Consider the following 12698-nt stretch of genomic DNA (forward strand, 5'->3'; position numbering starts at 1 on the left):
GATGAAAAATGCCATTATAATATTATATACATACCATAATGAGTGGCCCAACTGCGTTAAATAACATAATACAAATAATATCTAAATTTAAAATATCAGGAAATTTCAAGAAGATAATTAATATAATATCCATATGTAAATCTATTTGAATGTAAAAACAGATTAATTCTGTACTCAAAAAAAAAAAAAAAAACAGATTAATTCTAACAAAACGACCTTTAAAATTAATATAAATATATTTCGTGTCAACGAGGTACCATTATGCATACTTATTTAAGACCGATCAATATATTAATAAAGAGAGGAAAATGTGACAGCTTAGCAAACGCAAGAAGACAAAGAATACTTTTTTGGAGTTTCGTATATTTTTCTTCTCGAAGATAACTTGTGTTTCATGTGAGATGTTGAACTATAATTATCTTATAAGATATTAATCGAAAATCATTCCCCAAATTATTTTGATTCATTGTATATACCTCCACTCCTTTCATTTTAATTCTCTAGTTATTTTCATTCTATCATAATAGAATACTAACATATCACGCTCATAAGTCATATGAACAGGTAAAAGATTCATATATATAGGACCTAAAATTTTCATATCATGCTCTTACAAACCTATCATTAATTCACGAGAGGGAGACTTTTCGAGCAGCAATTTATTATACCATGTTTCACGTTGAGGGATTTTCAAATTTAAATAGTTTCACCCATTTAAAAATTATTATTCATTTTATTTTCTTGCATATTTAATTAAATTGAGATTGAGATTCTTCCAACATATATATGCGTGTGATTTTAATAAGTTTGGTCTGATAATTATAACAGAAAACTTTACCCGACAAGAAGCCCCCTGAGATTGGTTCGTTTTAATTACACAAACTTCTAGGTTATTTTACTCGAAGATCGTAGAAATTACATGAATGCATGTGCAAGAAATTTTTTATAAAATTAGAATATCATAAGGGAACTGCCTTATATAACACATGGTAGCATCATCATATATAATACATATTGAATTATTGATCATCAATAAGAGAATCTCAATCCGAATTCATGTTAATGCAGAATATAATGTTTAAATTCTTAGTGCAACCTGAGAATCAAGAATGATAATATTTTTATTAAAAAAAAGTGTTTTCTCTAATAAATATAAATTTGCAAATGATTACTTTTGAATTTTTTTTATAAATCCAAATTGGTGAATATTTTGATTCCGGCAATCAAGACAAGAACCTTTTTTTAATGCTTCAATTTCTACAAATTATTTCGATTTCACCAAAAATAAAAAGAGCAATGCTACATATACAACCAAATTTGTACATCAATTTGTACAACACAAAAAATTCAATACAAAAATTTTATTTATCAAAATCTCATGATAAATTGAATCTAAAATATCACGATATAATAGCAAAATCTCACGATATATTTGTTGTAAATATCGCTGTACACGATATATGTTGTACCTCTAGCATTATTCAAATAAAAAATAGGTAACCTTTTGATTTTCTGCCAGTATTTTACTCAAATTATTTGATTTTACCAAACAGGGCCGGGTAAAATGAACACATTGGTCTGGACTAACCAGTCAGAATAAGCTAGACGGTTTGGGCCAAAAGCCCATGAAACTCATAAGCCCACGCATGTGAAGTCCAGTTTTCTTTTTCTTGCAAGTTGCAACCAATCAATCCAATCGAAACAGAGAAAAGAACAGTGATGCTGCATGCTTCACAAACAAGTTCAGCTAATTAAAACAGTCTATATATCCCGAAGAGTATTTTGAGAGATCTTATTAATTATGTCTTCATCACAAAATACAAGCATAACATTCATTCATAGACAAGTTCGAACGGACCGGGTCGGCCGAACAAATCCAGTAAACCGATCCAGATAAACCCACACGAATACAAGCACAAATATAACAAACTTCTCGGAATTCAATCGAGCAAATCAAAGGTGGTGAGGCCCGATCCTCCGCCGCTATGAAGATAAGGATGTTGATTAGCCGGGAGGCGTAACGCGACCATTTGATGACCTCCATTCGTAAATCCAAGAACAGAATTATAGTCCCCTTCGTTATCAACTAATCCATAGTGTGGATCATCGTGTCTTGAATCCTAATATATGTAAAGCGCCACATTTAAATCATAATATGATCTTATTTTATACAATATATGTAAATAGAGAATCCTAATATATGTAAAGCGCCACATTTAAATCATTATATGATCTTATTTTATACAATATATGTAAATAGAGAAATAAAATGTAAAAGGTTCGCTTACGAATTCAAGAAGTAGGTTTCTGTGAATATCTTCCACATTCCTTAACTGAAAATACACAAATAGTAAAAAAAAAAAAAAATGAATTAGGACTCAAAATCCTACAAAATCCTTCATATGACCAGAAGATGGACAAATGAAAATTATGCAATATGTACATACCTTTTTCTTGCCAGTCTCGATCTGGTTGCCGATAACTTTGTACTGCGATATTGGTTAAAGAAATTCTCAATTAGCACGGTTAAAGTATGTCAAAGAAATTTATGAAAAATATATATATATACATCCAGTACTCTTCTATTGTAAAGTATTGGGATCGATCGAACATCATTAAGACAGGATTTGGACTCTTAGAAAATGAAAAATATAAAGATAAAATGCTTCTAATATATATATATATATATATATATGTTTAACAACATGTAATTTTATTTGTTCGAGTTCGCGGTACACTGGTAAATTATATATATCGTCTCTAGTTCATGTCCAAAGAGTACTATATATATCTGTGTAGATACACACACACATATATATGTATGATTCTGTAATAAAAGTATTTGCAGTCTATAGGTCGTAGCCAGCAGGCATTGCTTCTCCAAACGGAGCAAAGATTTTACATTTTTTTAGGCCAAATTTTGGATTTAATTGCCATCCTCAATCAAGATTTAGAGAGTGTTTGCTATCACACACCAAAAAAAAGTGATTTTTGACGTTTGGCTTAAAAAATCAGTTTTGGGTGTTTCTCAAGCTCAACCTTAGAATCTGTTTAATTTAATTTAATTGAAATCCAAAAACTAGATATAGGATGATTTTGATTGTCCAAAATAATTCTACTAAATAGTTACTACAGTAATCTCTAATTTATCGAAATACTGTCAACTTTTGATTTTCACCATTTCTTTATATGATAAATTTAATAATTTCTAAAAAAACATAATTTTTTTTACAAACACTCTAATCTCGTTCATTGGTAAAAATGAAACCAGATCCCTAGATTTTGTTAAGTTTTTTTAATTTTCTAATCATAAAAATAAAATCCAAGAAATTTACCTTTCTCTCGCGAATGACGTGCAAAGAGTTATGAATATCTTCAATAAGGTTCACAGTTTCATCGTAACCCAAATCATTCACGCTCTCTCCAATCCTTCGCCTGATTATAGTTTAAACAACACGTTCAAAGATTAGCCAAGAAAATTGTCCAATTATATTCTAACAAGAAGAATTAACTCACAAACCTAATCTCGCATTTAAGATTTCTGTTAACATCCTTGAGCTTATTCAACTGCTGTTGCATTTTCTGCACATACAGATTTTTCACCACCAAAATTTAGATATTAACCCAAAGTTTTTAAAAATAATCACAAATATTTTTAACACAAAACAAAAAAACCTCATATTGAGAGCTCCAGAGATCAACCCCAACAGCCTTCTGATACTGATCGAACAACTGCTTTGTTCTAAAAAAAAAAAACCAAGAAAACAAATTAAGAAGCCCCACAAACATATATGTATAAAATAAAGAATATATTAATTAATTCCTTTCAAGAAACAAAAAATGTTACGTACGTGAAAGAGGGGCTGATGTACTCGTGAAGCTTCTGAGTACTGGAGATCATGATAATGGAAACCTTAGCATCACAAAGAACAGTAAGTTCCTGCGCTTTCTTGAAAAGCCCATTTCTTCGCTTGGAATAGGTCACCTGCCTGTTCGTTTGGTTCTCTATTCTCTTGATCTGGATCTTACCACGAGCCATATTCTTTATTTTCTTTTCCTGCTACCTAGCAACCTCTGATTTTTTAATTGGAACAAGAATTTTAAGAATGAATCATCTCTGTTAGGAAAGCCGAGTGGGTATTGAAGTTCCCCATGTTGCCATAAATGGAAATTTTAGCTAAAACGGTGAAAAGGGTTAGCAGAAGTTGATAAAGTAATTTAAGAATCAGTCAATTTTTGTCACCACTCACCACAAATACACAGTAGCACGTACTGTTTTTAAAGTTGAGAATAACTATTCATTCATTACGAGGGCCAGAACCAATATTAAGAGGGCCTTGATAAAGCCCAAATGAGTGGCGGCCCACTTCTTCCTGTCCAGTGTGATTGAAGTCCAACAAAAGGCTCGCCCGCCCGCCGAGATCATGAGAGCTTTGGGCTATACCCAACCCATTGATATATATATTACATTACATTAAATTAAATACGATAGATAACATGTGAGATATATAAGTCCCCACACCAAATCAGACAATGTGATTCGCAATAAAGAATCTGAGATGAAGACAAATATATTCTTAATTTTGTATATGTTCCTCATGATTTCAACATCGAATTATTGTACCTTTTAATTTAATTCGAAAGTAATGTTTAAATTTGTTTTGTTTTTAATTGATTTGCATGACATTTAAATGTTTATATACTAGGTTTTTAAGGCATTAAATTATAATTGAAGATGTTAATTAATTTATATATGCAAACAAATTAATTAATTAATAATTTAAGAAATGAAAAAAAAAAAAAAAAGACATCGTACTAGTGGAATAGACGTTAATTTTTGGTTTAATAATAATAATTATAATAGTTGAAATGATGGAATGGAGAGGGTCAACCCGGCATCAAAGGTGAATATTGTACGCAGGGCTCGAGGATGGGATCCATGAAATTAAGTACTGTCACACCTTCAATTATTCATTCTGGCTTTTTCTTCTGTTTTGGTCATTTTTCCATCATATATATTTTTCTTTATTTTCCGCCACACTAAATATATATTTATTAATTAATTCACATAAGAGTCTACCTAGCTATATATGCATTTTATTTCAAATGATATGACTCGAATTAATACAATTTAAAAGTGAATTTGTATCCAGGGTTTAAGCCAATCATATGCGAAAGATTTTGATTCATCCGTAAAACAGTAAAAAGAAGAATCAACGGGTAGAAATTAAAATGTACAAAGGGGTCGAATAGTGAGGGGGAAAAAATAAAGGAAAAAGAAGAAGAAGAAGAAGCTCCTCGGGCCCCTAAAACAGACGTACGCGATTTTATGTTATGATTTAATTTGGGGCACCATATTATTGAGAAAATGTTCCCTATTATATATTTAATTCATTCATAATATATTTTAAAAACAAAAACAAAACAAAACAAATTGGTTGATTGTTGTCACGAATTGGGGACATCTCACGTGTTCATTCAGGAAAAGTTCTTTAATTATTTTATAAAATGTTTTGTCAATGCCCGTTAGAGAATATAAAAAAGAAAAAAAGAAATTAAGCACCAAATAATTGCCAAGTGATAAAATGTTAAATTTTGTAAAGAGAAATTCGTAATCACTTTTTTTACAAAATATATTTGTAAACACTGTCTGTATATTCATATATCATTTAATTTAACCCTTTAAAAGGGCTACCTTTTCATTTTTTTAATTCAAATATATATGTTTCTGCAAGGTCAATTTTCATTTTTTTTTTTGGCAAACGACTTTACATAATTTCACCAATCGCAAAATATTTACACCAACATAGCGAAGCATTTTACTCCTATAGATCTTGTTCTTAATCGTTTTGCTTGTGGGCCTTGACTGGGCCTATACGTTCATTTAAGGATTTTTTTTCATTTTTTTTTTAAAAAAAAGCAATACACGTCCTTTTTTTAAAAAAAAAAAAAAAGCAACACAATTCTAACCACATATATAAATATGTCCATTATTTATCAACTTTTGGTCATATATTTTGTAATTTAATGTGTATTAATTAGTCGCACATTTAAATTAAGGTGACGAAACATATTTTATAACCACCAAAGTATGAGCTAATAATTTTTTTAAATATTATGTGTGCTAATAATAAAATAGTATAAAAATATCGAAGATATTATAAATTATGCAATAATAGGATCGATGATTTCTATCACAGCTTATTTTTTTAGTTGTTTCTTATAATTTATTATTGCTTCTTTGACGTTGCATCAGTTAGGTTTTAATGTCCTATCCGATGGATAGGAAGGTTGACCTCTGAATAGGACCTATATATACATCTACTAATCCCATAACTTTAATATTAAAATTTTCTAAATTTAAAACTATTAATTAATTAGTTGTAAACAAATTAAAATTGGTATCACAAGTTCACAATCAATTAAAAGTTAAATGGTTGGGGAAATATGCAAGAATCATATGGGAATTAATACAAGGCATGCACTTACAAAACGATCGAATATTGCTTATTATTGCTGGTATAAATTTATAACAATAGTACTAAATGAAATTTATATATTTAATAAATTATATAACATATTATAAATCAAGCATGTACTCAATTAAATAGTCATACTAAATTAGATTTTCATATGTAAAAGAGTATTAATGTGATTGAGTGTGACGTTTTGAACAGGGCAAAAAAAGCTTAATGATACAATACAGGCTGATTAGTCAGTGAAGAAAGATTTGGCTACTAAATATAGCTATCAACTTTGTTTCCTCATTTGGTTAATTGCCTTAATCTGTTTATTTGAATCGAGACTTTTTCCCCATAAACAATAATTTTTATATTTGACGGAGACTTTTTTCTATCGTTTCACGAGTTAATTTTGTTAAACGATATTTGTTTCGACTCGACTCATGAAAAATTATTATTTTTATATCACAAGTCTTACTTTTTACTACATATATAAATCAGTTTGATCATCTCACAATAGACTTACTATTTATGTTATCATATATGCCCCTAATTAAGTTGTCATGGAAAGTATTTAATTCAAATTAATGGAATTTTAAGGCTGATGTATGGCACTTTTTCTACATACATATATATATTCATGATTTTATCTACGAAATTCTGATTTAAGATTTTAATATAAATAAATAAAGTATTTAGAGTTTCCAATTACCAAGCGTGGATATTATTATTGGAAACAATTGTTTCAGATAAGAAAAATAAGACAATAGAGCCGCGTGTTTTCCGGTACAAGAACAAGCTGGAGATGTATAAAAGCCGTTGGATGAGTAGTGATCAAGGGCTGGGATTGAATCCGTTTGCCATAAATTTTTTGTTTTCCTAAATATCTGAAATTTGATTTAAACTTCGAGGGAAAGTGGATGTGTGTTTATGTCTTAATTGAGGTTGCAGGGGGCTGGCGGCGGCGTTTGCAGAGCTGTGGCTTCGATGTATCAGAGAAAATTTAGAATGACATTTTAGTATATTTATTGAAAAATACGTCAAAATTTTAGTTTTTTTTTTAAAAAAGAAATATGTTAAAAAATTTCCTCAAAAACATGAAAATGTTATTCTCAAACTTTTTTTTAACACATTTGAAAATTATAGTTTAAATAAATTGAAAATTTTCAGTTATTGAATCGGGACACTCAAACTCATGATTAAAAAATATCATAAATTTTACATATATCATAATTTTAAACATTAAATTTGACTACTTAAAATCTAATTGATCACCTCTATATTTTGAATTTGTGTCTCAATTCAAACTCTCTCACACACACACACACATATATATATAGAGTTCTTTTATGGTGCCCAACATTATATGCTCACTTCATGCCCACCATGTATAAGTCAACTCATTTATTGTACCGATCAACTCATCTATTGTACATGGTGAACATGAAGTGGACATATAATGTTAGGTACCATAAAAAAACTCTATATATATATATATATATATATATGAAACTCCCAACATACCGCCGTTTTTCGGTGTTGGATAACCACAAATTAATACATGTAACATCTAACTAGCTGAGATTTAGCTATCTTTAATTTGATAGGTGGAAATATATATATATATATATATGAAATATATCAAACATAATAAAATATTTAAACCGTGAATATTTAATATATGAACACGAATAATATATCATATTTCAACTGTGTAGAAATTCAAATTCCCCGAGATTTTTGGTCTGGAAATTAAAAGGCTGAAAACAGTAGAAAAAAACCTTGTCAAATGACAAACGCGCACTCACACACACACACACAAAAAAAAGACGCAGTGTGTCAGCACAAAACACTCGTCCAAATGCGCCCATTCTCCGCGCTAGCTACGTACGATACGAGTTTTTATGCACAGAAAGAAGCAACTTAGTGAAGTGAACCCCCCATTAATTATCTACACAAATCAACCCACCCAAATTTAAAACACACTCATTCACATTAATGGATATATATATTTTCTTTACTACTTTTCCATGGTAAAGTAGATGGGAGTTCTTGATATTGCTATGGACTACTGTTCTTCCAAATTCATGAGATCATTAGAATTAGCTTATAATAGATCCGGAAAATGTCTGGGTTTTTCTCGTTAGTTGGAAAGGAGCAGCTCCACAAGGATACCAACAGTAGTAGCTTTTTCCTGTTCAAAAACGAAGAGATCTACAACAAGGGTTTCGACCTATGGCAGCAGTATCATCATCTGCATCATCATCATCACGATTTTCAAGATGTGGACTTCTCTGTTAATGCTGCAGCTCCATTAAGTGGTGATGATTCTTCGAGTTACAGTTATAGATCAGCATCAGGGTTTCGGGTGACGAGGCCGGGTAGTAAAGGTAAATTAGGTGCCAACGCGGGAATGAACTGCCAAGATTGTGGGAACCAAGCTAAGAAAGATTGCTCCCATTTGAGATGCAGGACTTGCTGCAAGAGCCGTGGCTTTTCTTGCCAAACCCATTTGAAAAGCACTTGGGTTCCTGCGGCTAAACGACGAGAGAGGCAGCAGCAGCAGCTCATGGATCGCCAATTGCTGACTACTGTAGGAGCTGGGGAGGATCCCAAACGCTTGCGAGAGATTAACCCATCCGCCGCCGACGGAAGAGGTTCGACGACTTCCGCCCTTGCTTGTGCAGCTACTACTTCACGTTTTCCGGCTTCCACACAAGGTGATGTTAATTGGTTTTTCTCTCTATATATATATATATATATAGATTAAAGGGTGTGAAAAGTTAGTAGAAATAGATGCAGGGTTTGCTAAACAACTCTATTATACGATCTGCAACATGACAGGTGCAAGTGCTACATATATATGTATACAACATTTTATATAGTTTGCGTGTCGTGAATGAAATCCAACCACCACTTTTAATTCTCTACTGTTGCTGAGTAAAAATGACGCTAGAACAACATATATATATATATATTTTGAATCAAGATTGTTGCTTTTTCTTTGGGTTCATTTTGGTCAATGGCCCTCTTATGTTCTGATAATAATAGTTTCTTCCTTGCTAGGGTTTGACTTTGGACACTTTCCACCGGAAGTGAATTCCCCAGCTGTGTTTCGATGCGTAAGAGTGAGTGCAATGGATGATGCGGAGGAGCATTTTGCTTATCAGACCTCTGTTAACATCGGAGGCCATGTTTTTAAAGGAGTTCTTTACGATCAAGGCCGCGAATTCCGGTACCCTTGTGGTGGTGGGGATCAGGCGGGATCTTCCGGACAACTGCAGCGGCTTGATCTCATCGCGGCCACGACAAGCCACCCGAATGTCACCATTCTTGATCCTTCCATTTACCCCACGCCCATGAATGCTTTTCTGGCGGGTACGCAATTCTTCTCACCACCGAGACCTTAGGAAGTTGAATTTGCCACTCTTTTGATGATTCGGAAGGTTAAATTGCATGTTTTCTATCTAACTAATTGAACCACAAGAGAGTGTACTACGTTTGAGCATTGAATGTATGGAGAATTAATCCCGTGAATTTGATTAATATTCATGTTTAGTAGTGTTTTTTTTTTTTTTTTTGCTTGTTCGAATTTCTATTATGATTTTGTGCATATGGTTCATTAAATAATATTTATTTTCTCTGGTGTTATCGATGACCTTTTGATGTGGAAGGATTTGTTTTGTTATTTTGTGCAACATTTGGATGCGTGCATTTCGCATGTTCCATGTTTTTGCATCATTCTTTGGGGTGTTTTTTTTATTCTTCGTTGCCCTTTTGTTTTTGTGTTGGTTTTGAACTCGATGAAGCCTTTTTCCCTCATTCTACGTATGTTAATTCAACCCATATATATCATTTTTCCCTACTCTTTTGTAAAATAATTGAATAATAAAGTGCTCATGATCTTTTTTGTATATTTTAACTTTATATATTAACACGCACACAGCACACTGCATATACATGAATTGTGTTATTATTTTTATAATAGTTTGAATTATATTTGGTGAGCATATATTAGCTATCTATATAAATTCTATTTGAAATTAAGTTATAATTAATTATTTGCTGCATAACTTCATCAAATTATTTACAACATTTTGTATGAGTAAGAAAAATAAGAGAGATCGAGCAGAAATGTAGTATGGGCATGCAGGACTGGAGTGCTAGGATCTTGCATGCTCAGTTTAGCTAAAAGACTAGAACTAAAATGAACTTCATGTCCACTTGTCCAGCCAAGTCTTTTCATTCATTCAGTTGAATTCAAATGTCTCATTTTTCAAAAAAAAAAAATACAAATAAACTATGAATATTTCTCTTTAACCATGCTCATCCTGTGGTAAAATTGTTACATGTAAATTCATATATTCCTTGTTTCGATACATTAAATTGTCAAATTGTGGTATTCATCCCATAAGTTGTCTCAATCATATGTCGGTAGAGTGCTGACTCGATAACAAATGTTAGTGACATAACTTCTGGACATATATCAGACAATGCTTTGCAAGCATGCATGCATGAGTTCCGATTAACAAAATAAAAGATAAAAATACTAACATGTATTTCATTCACCTTGGAAACATTTTTATTGTTTACAAGTGTAATAAAACGTAAATAATGTGTTTCAATAAGGTTTTCTAAAAATATTTTTCATTTTTTATATAATGTTTTCAAGTATAATTTTCAAAGTACAATTAAGAAGTGGTTTTTGATGTTTTCAGAATAAACTTCATTTCAGCTCTAAAAACGTGTTTTATAGCATAGTTGGGAAACGTCTTTATATTCTTAAAAAAACTTTTAAAATCTTTTATAAAAATTTTATATATAAAAAACACTTTAATGTATTCGTTAAAACGGAGTCCAACTTACAGGATTTTACTAGATTTGACTAGTTAAAAAATCGATAATTTATTTGATGATTTTGGTAATTTTCTCTATGATTGTTATTCAAGACTCAAGAGCACCATTCCAACATTTTTTTAAAAAAAAGAAAGAAAGAAAGAAAGAAAAAAAACTTGTTTGCCTTAATATAATTTGGCACATATGGGTTTGAAATACGAAAAGAAACTATTGGAAGCTGGGGAATTTAAATGCTGATGCTTGTGTTTCTGCAAGTATATATATAAATGCATGCAGGTTATAAATAGGAATGGATGTAAATACTGCTGTAGTGTAAAGTACACACAATATGGTAAGATTAAAGTTGATTTCTCAAAAGGCTCGTAGGTATTGAGCCATGTGTTCGAAACAGAGAAAATTCGGAACTTTAACTATATGTATTTGAAATTTATGCAACTTTCCGAAAGTAAAATAATCAAGAGACTTTTAACATATACACACATATATATAGTACTAACTCCTATGCATGCATTTCGTGTGTACCATAATTATAGAAATATTTTTTATTGTGTATAACATGTAAGTATTATATATTATATTAAAGTTAAAATGTGTGAATGGGAAATTATGATATTAAGAAAAAAAGCTTCACGAAAAGTTAGTTATACTAAGCCCTAAGGTCTCTAATTACTTTATTAATAATATATATACATATGTATGTATGTGTGTGTAAATACGTGTATGTATCTGTTCTTAACCAAGAAACAACACATATTGTAGTTTTTGTATGATCTTTTTTCTGTGATTGTCCCCCCATTCTGCATTACTTTTTTTAAATGTATGTGCAGTAATTGTTTGCTTCAATTAGAATCTGCTGCATGGATACTCTCAAACTGGGACAAGTAGCGAAGTGAGGGATCTATTTCTTTTTTTGGTATACTTGTACTATAATGAAATAAATTCTACATCGTCAATATTTTGGGGATGAACATTACTTACGGAGAGGATTTTTTTTTTTTTTTTTTTGTCTTTTTGATAAACCAAAGTTTTAGCAGATCCTAAGCTTAAGCTAATGGTCCTATATTAGTGTATCTTGGATACAAATTAATTATAATTAATTAACCACAGTTAATTTTAGCATATCAATATTACTGATTCGGGCATTGTTCTTGTACCCCACTGGTCAATGAAATTAATTAATCTATCTAATTAACGAATTTATATTTTTGAACAATGAGGTTGCGTTAATATTTATGATTTTTATTCATTTTATGGGAAAATAAGGTTTCAAGGGAAAGATGTCTTATAAGTTATAACTATGCTAGTACTCTTTTGTCGGCAGAGTTATTGGGCCTGAACACAATATATATTCTCGTCCAAAAAAGTCACTCGTTATTTCAT

At 31.0% G+C, this 12698-nt stretch overlaps 2 protein-coding genes across 2 annotated transcripts; one reads left to right on the plus strand and one right to left on the minus strand.

Moving 5' to 3' along the window:
• Positions 1-1742: 1742 nt before the first annotated feature.
• On the minus strand, positions 1743-4232 carry LOC140865882 (floral homeotic protein DEFICIENS-like). The gene is made up of 7 exons (XM_073270711.1): positions 3852-4232; positions 3676-3742; positions 3521-3582; positions 3336-3435; positions 2448-2489; positions 2289-2333; positions 1743-2120 (listed from the first exon to the last, which is right to left on the minus strand). Exons 1-7 carry the CDS (start codon positions 4037-4039, stop codon positions 1941-1943), a joined length of 684 nt encoding a protein of 227 aa, XP_073126812.1. The 5' UTR covers positions 4040-4232; the 3' UTR covers positions 1743-1940.
• Positions 4233-8456: 4224 nt separating this feature from the next.
• On the plus strand, positions 8457-9998 carry LOC140866955 (protein SHI RELATED SEQUENCE 3-like). Its single transcript, XM_073272018.1, has 2 exons — positions 8457-9181; positions 9528-9998. The coding sequence occupies exons 1-2, from the start codon at positions 8587-8589 to the stop codon at positions 9869-9871; spliced, it is 939 nt and encodes a 312-aa protein (XP_073128119.1). The 5' UTR covers positions 8457-8586; the 3' UTR covers positions 9872-9998.
• The last annotated feature ends 2700 nt before the right edge of the window (positions 9999-12698 follow it).

This window comes from Henckelia pumila, chromosome 4 (genome assembly GCF_033568475.1).
Source record: "Henckelia pumila isolate YLH828 chromosome 4, ASM3356847v2, whole genome shotgun sequence".
Taxonomy (NCBI): domain Eukaryota; kingdom Viridiplantae; phylum Streptophyta; class Magnoliopsida; order Lamiales; family Gesneriaceae; genus Henckelia; species Henckelia pumila.

Coding starts and splice junctions, on each gene's coding strand:
- LOC140865882 (XM_073270711.1), bottom strand. CDS start 4,039: ATGGCTCGTGGTAAGATCCAGATCAAGAGAATAGAGAACCAAACGAAC. Junction 3,743..3,851: donor TACATCAGCCCCTCTTTCAC/GTACGTAACATT, acceptor TTTTTTTTTTAG/AACAAAGCAGTTGTTCGATC. Junction 2,490..3,335: donor ACGTCATTCGCGAGAGAAAG/GTAAATTTCTTG, acceptor CCAATATCGCAG/TACAAAGTTATCGGCAACCA.
- LOC140866955 (XM_073272018.1), top strand. CDS start 8,587: ATGTCTGGGTTTTTCTCGTTAGTTGGAAAGGAGCAGCTCCACAAGGAT. Junction 9,182..9,527: donor TTTTCCGGCTTCCACACAAG/GTGATGTTAATT, acceptor CTTCCTTGCTAG/GGTTTGACTTTGGACACTTT.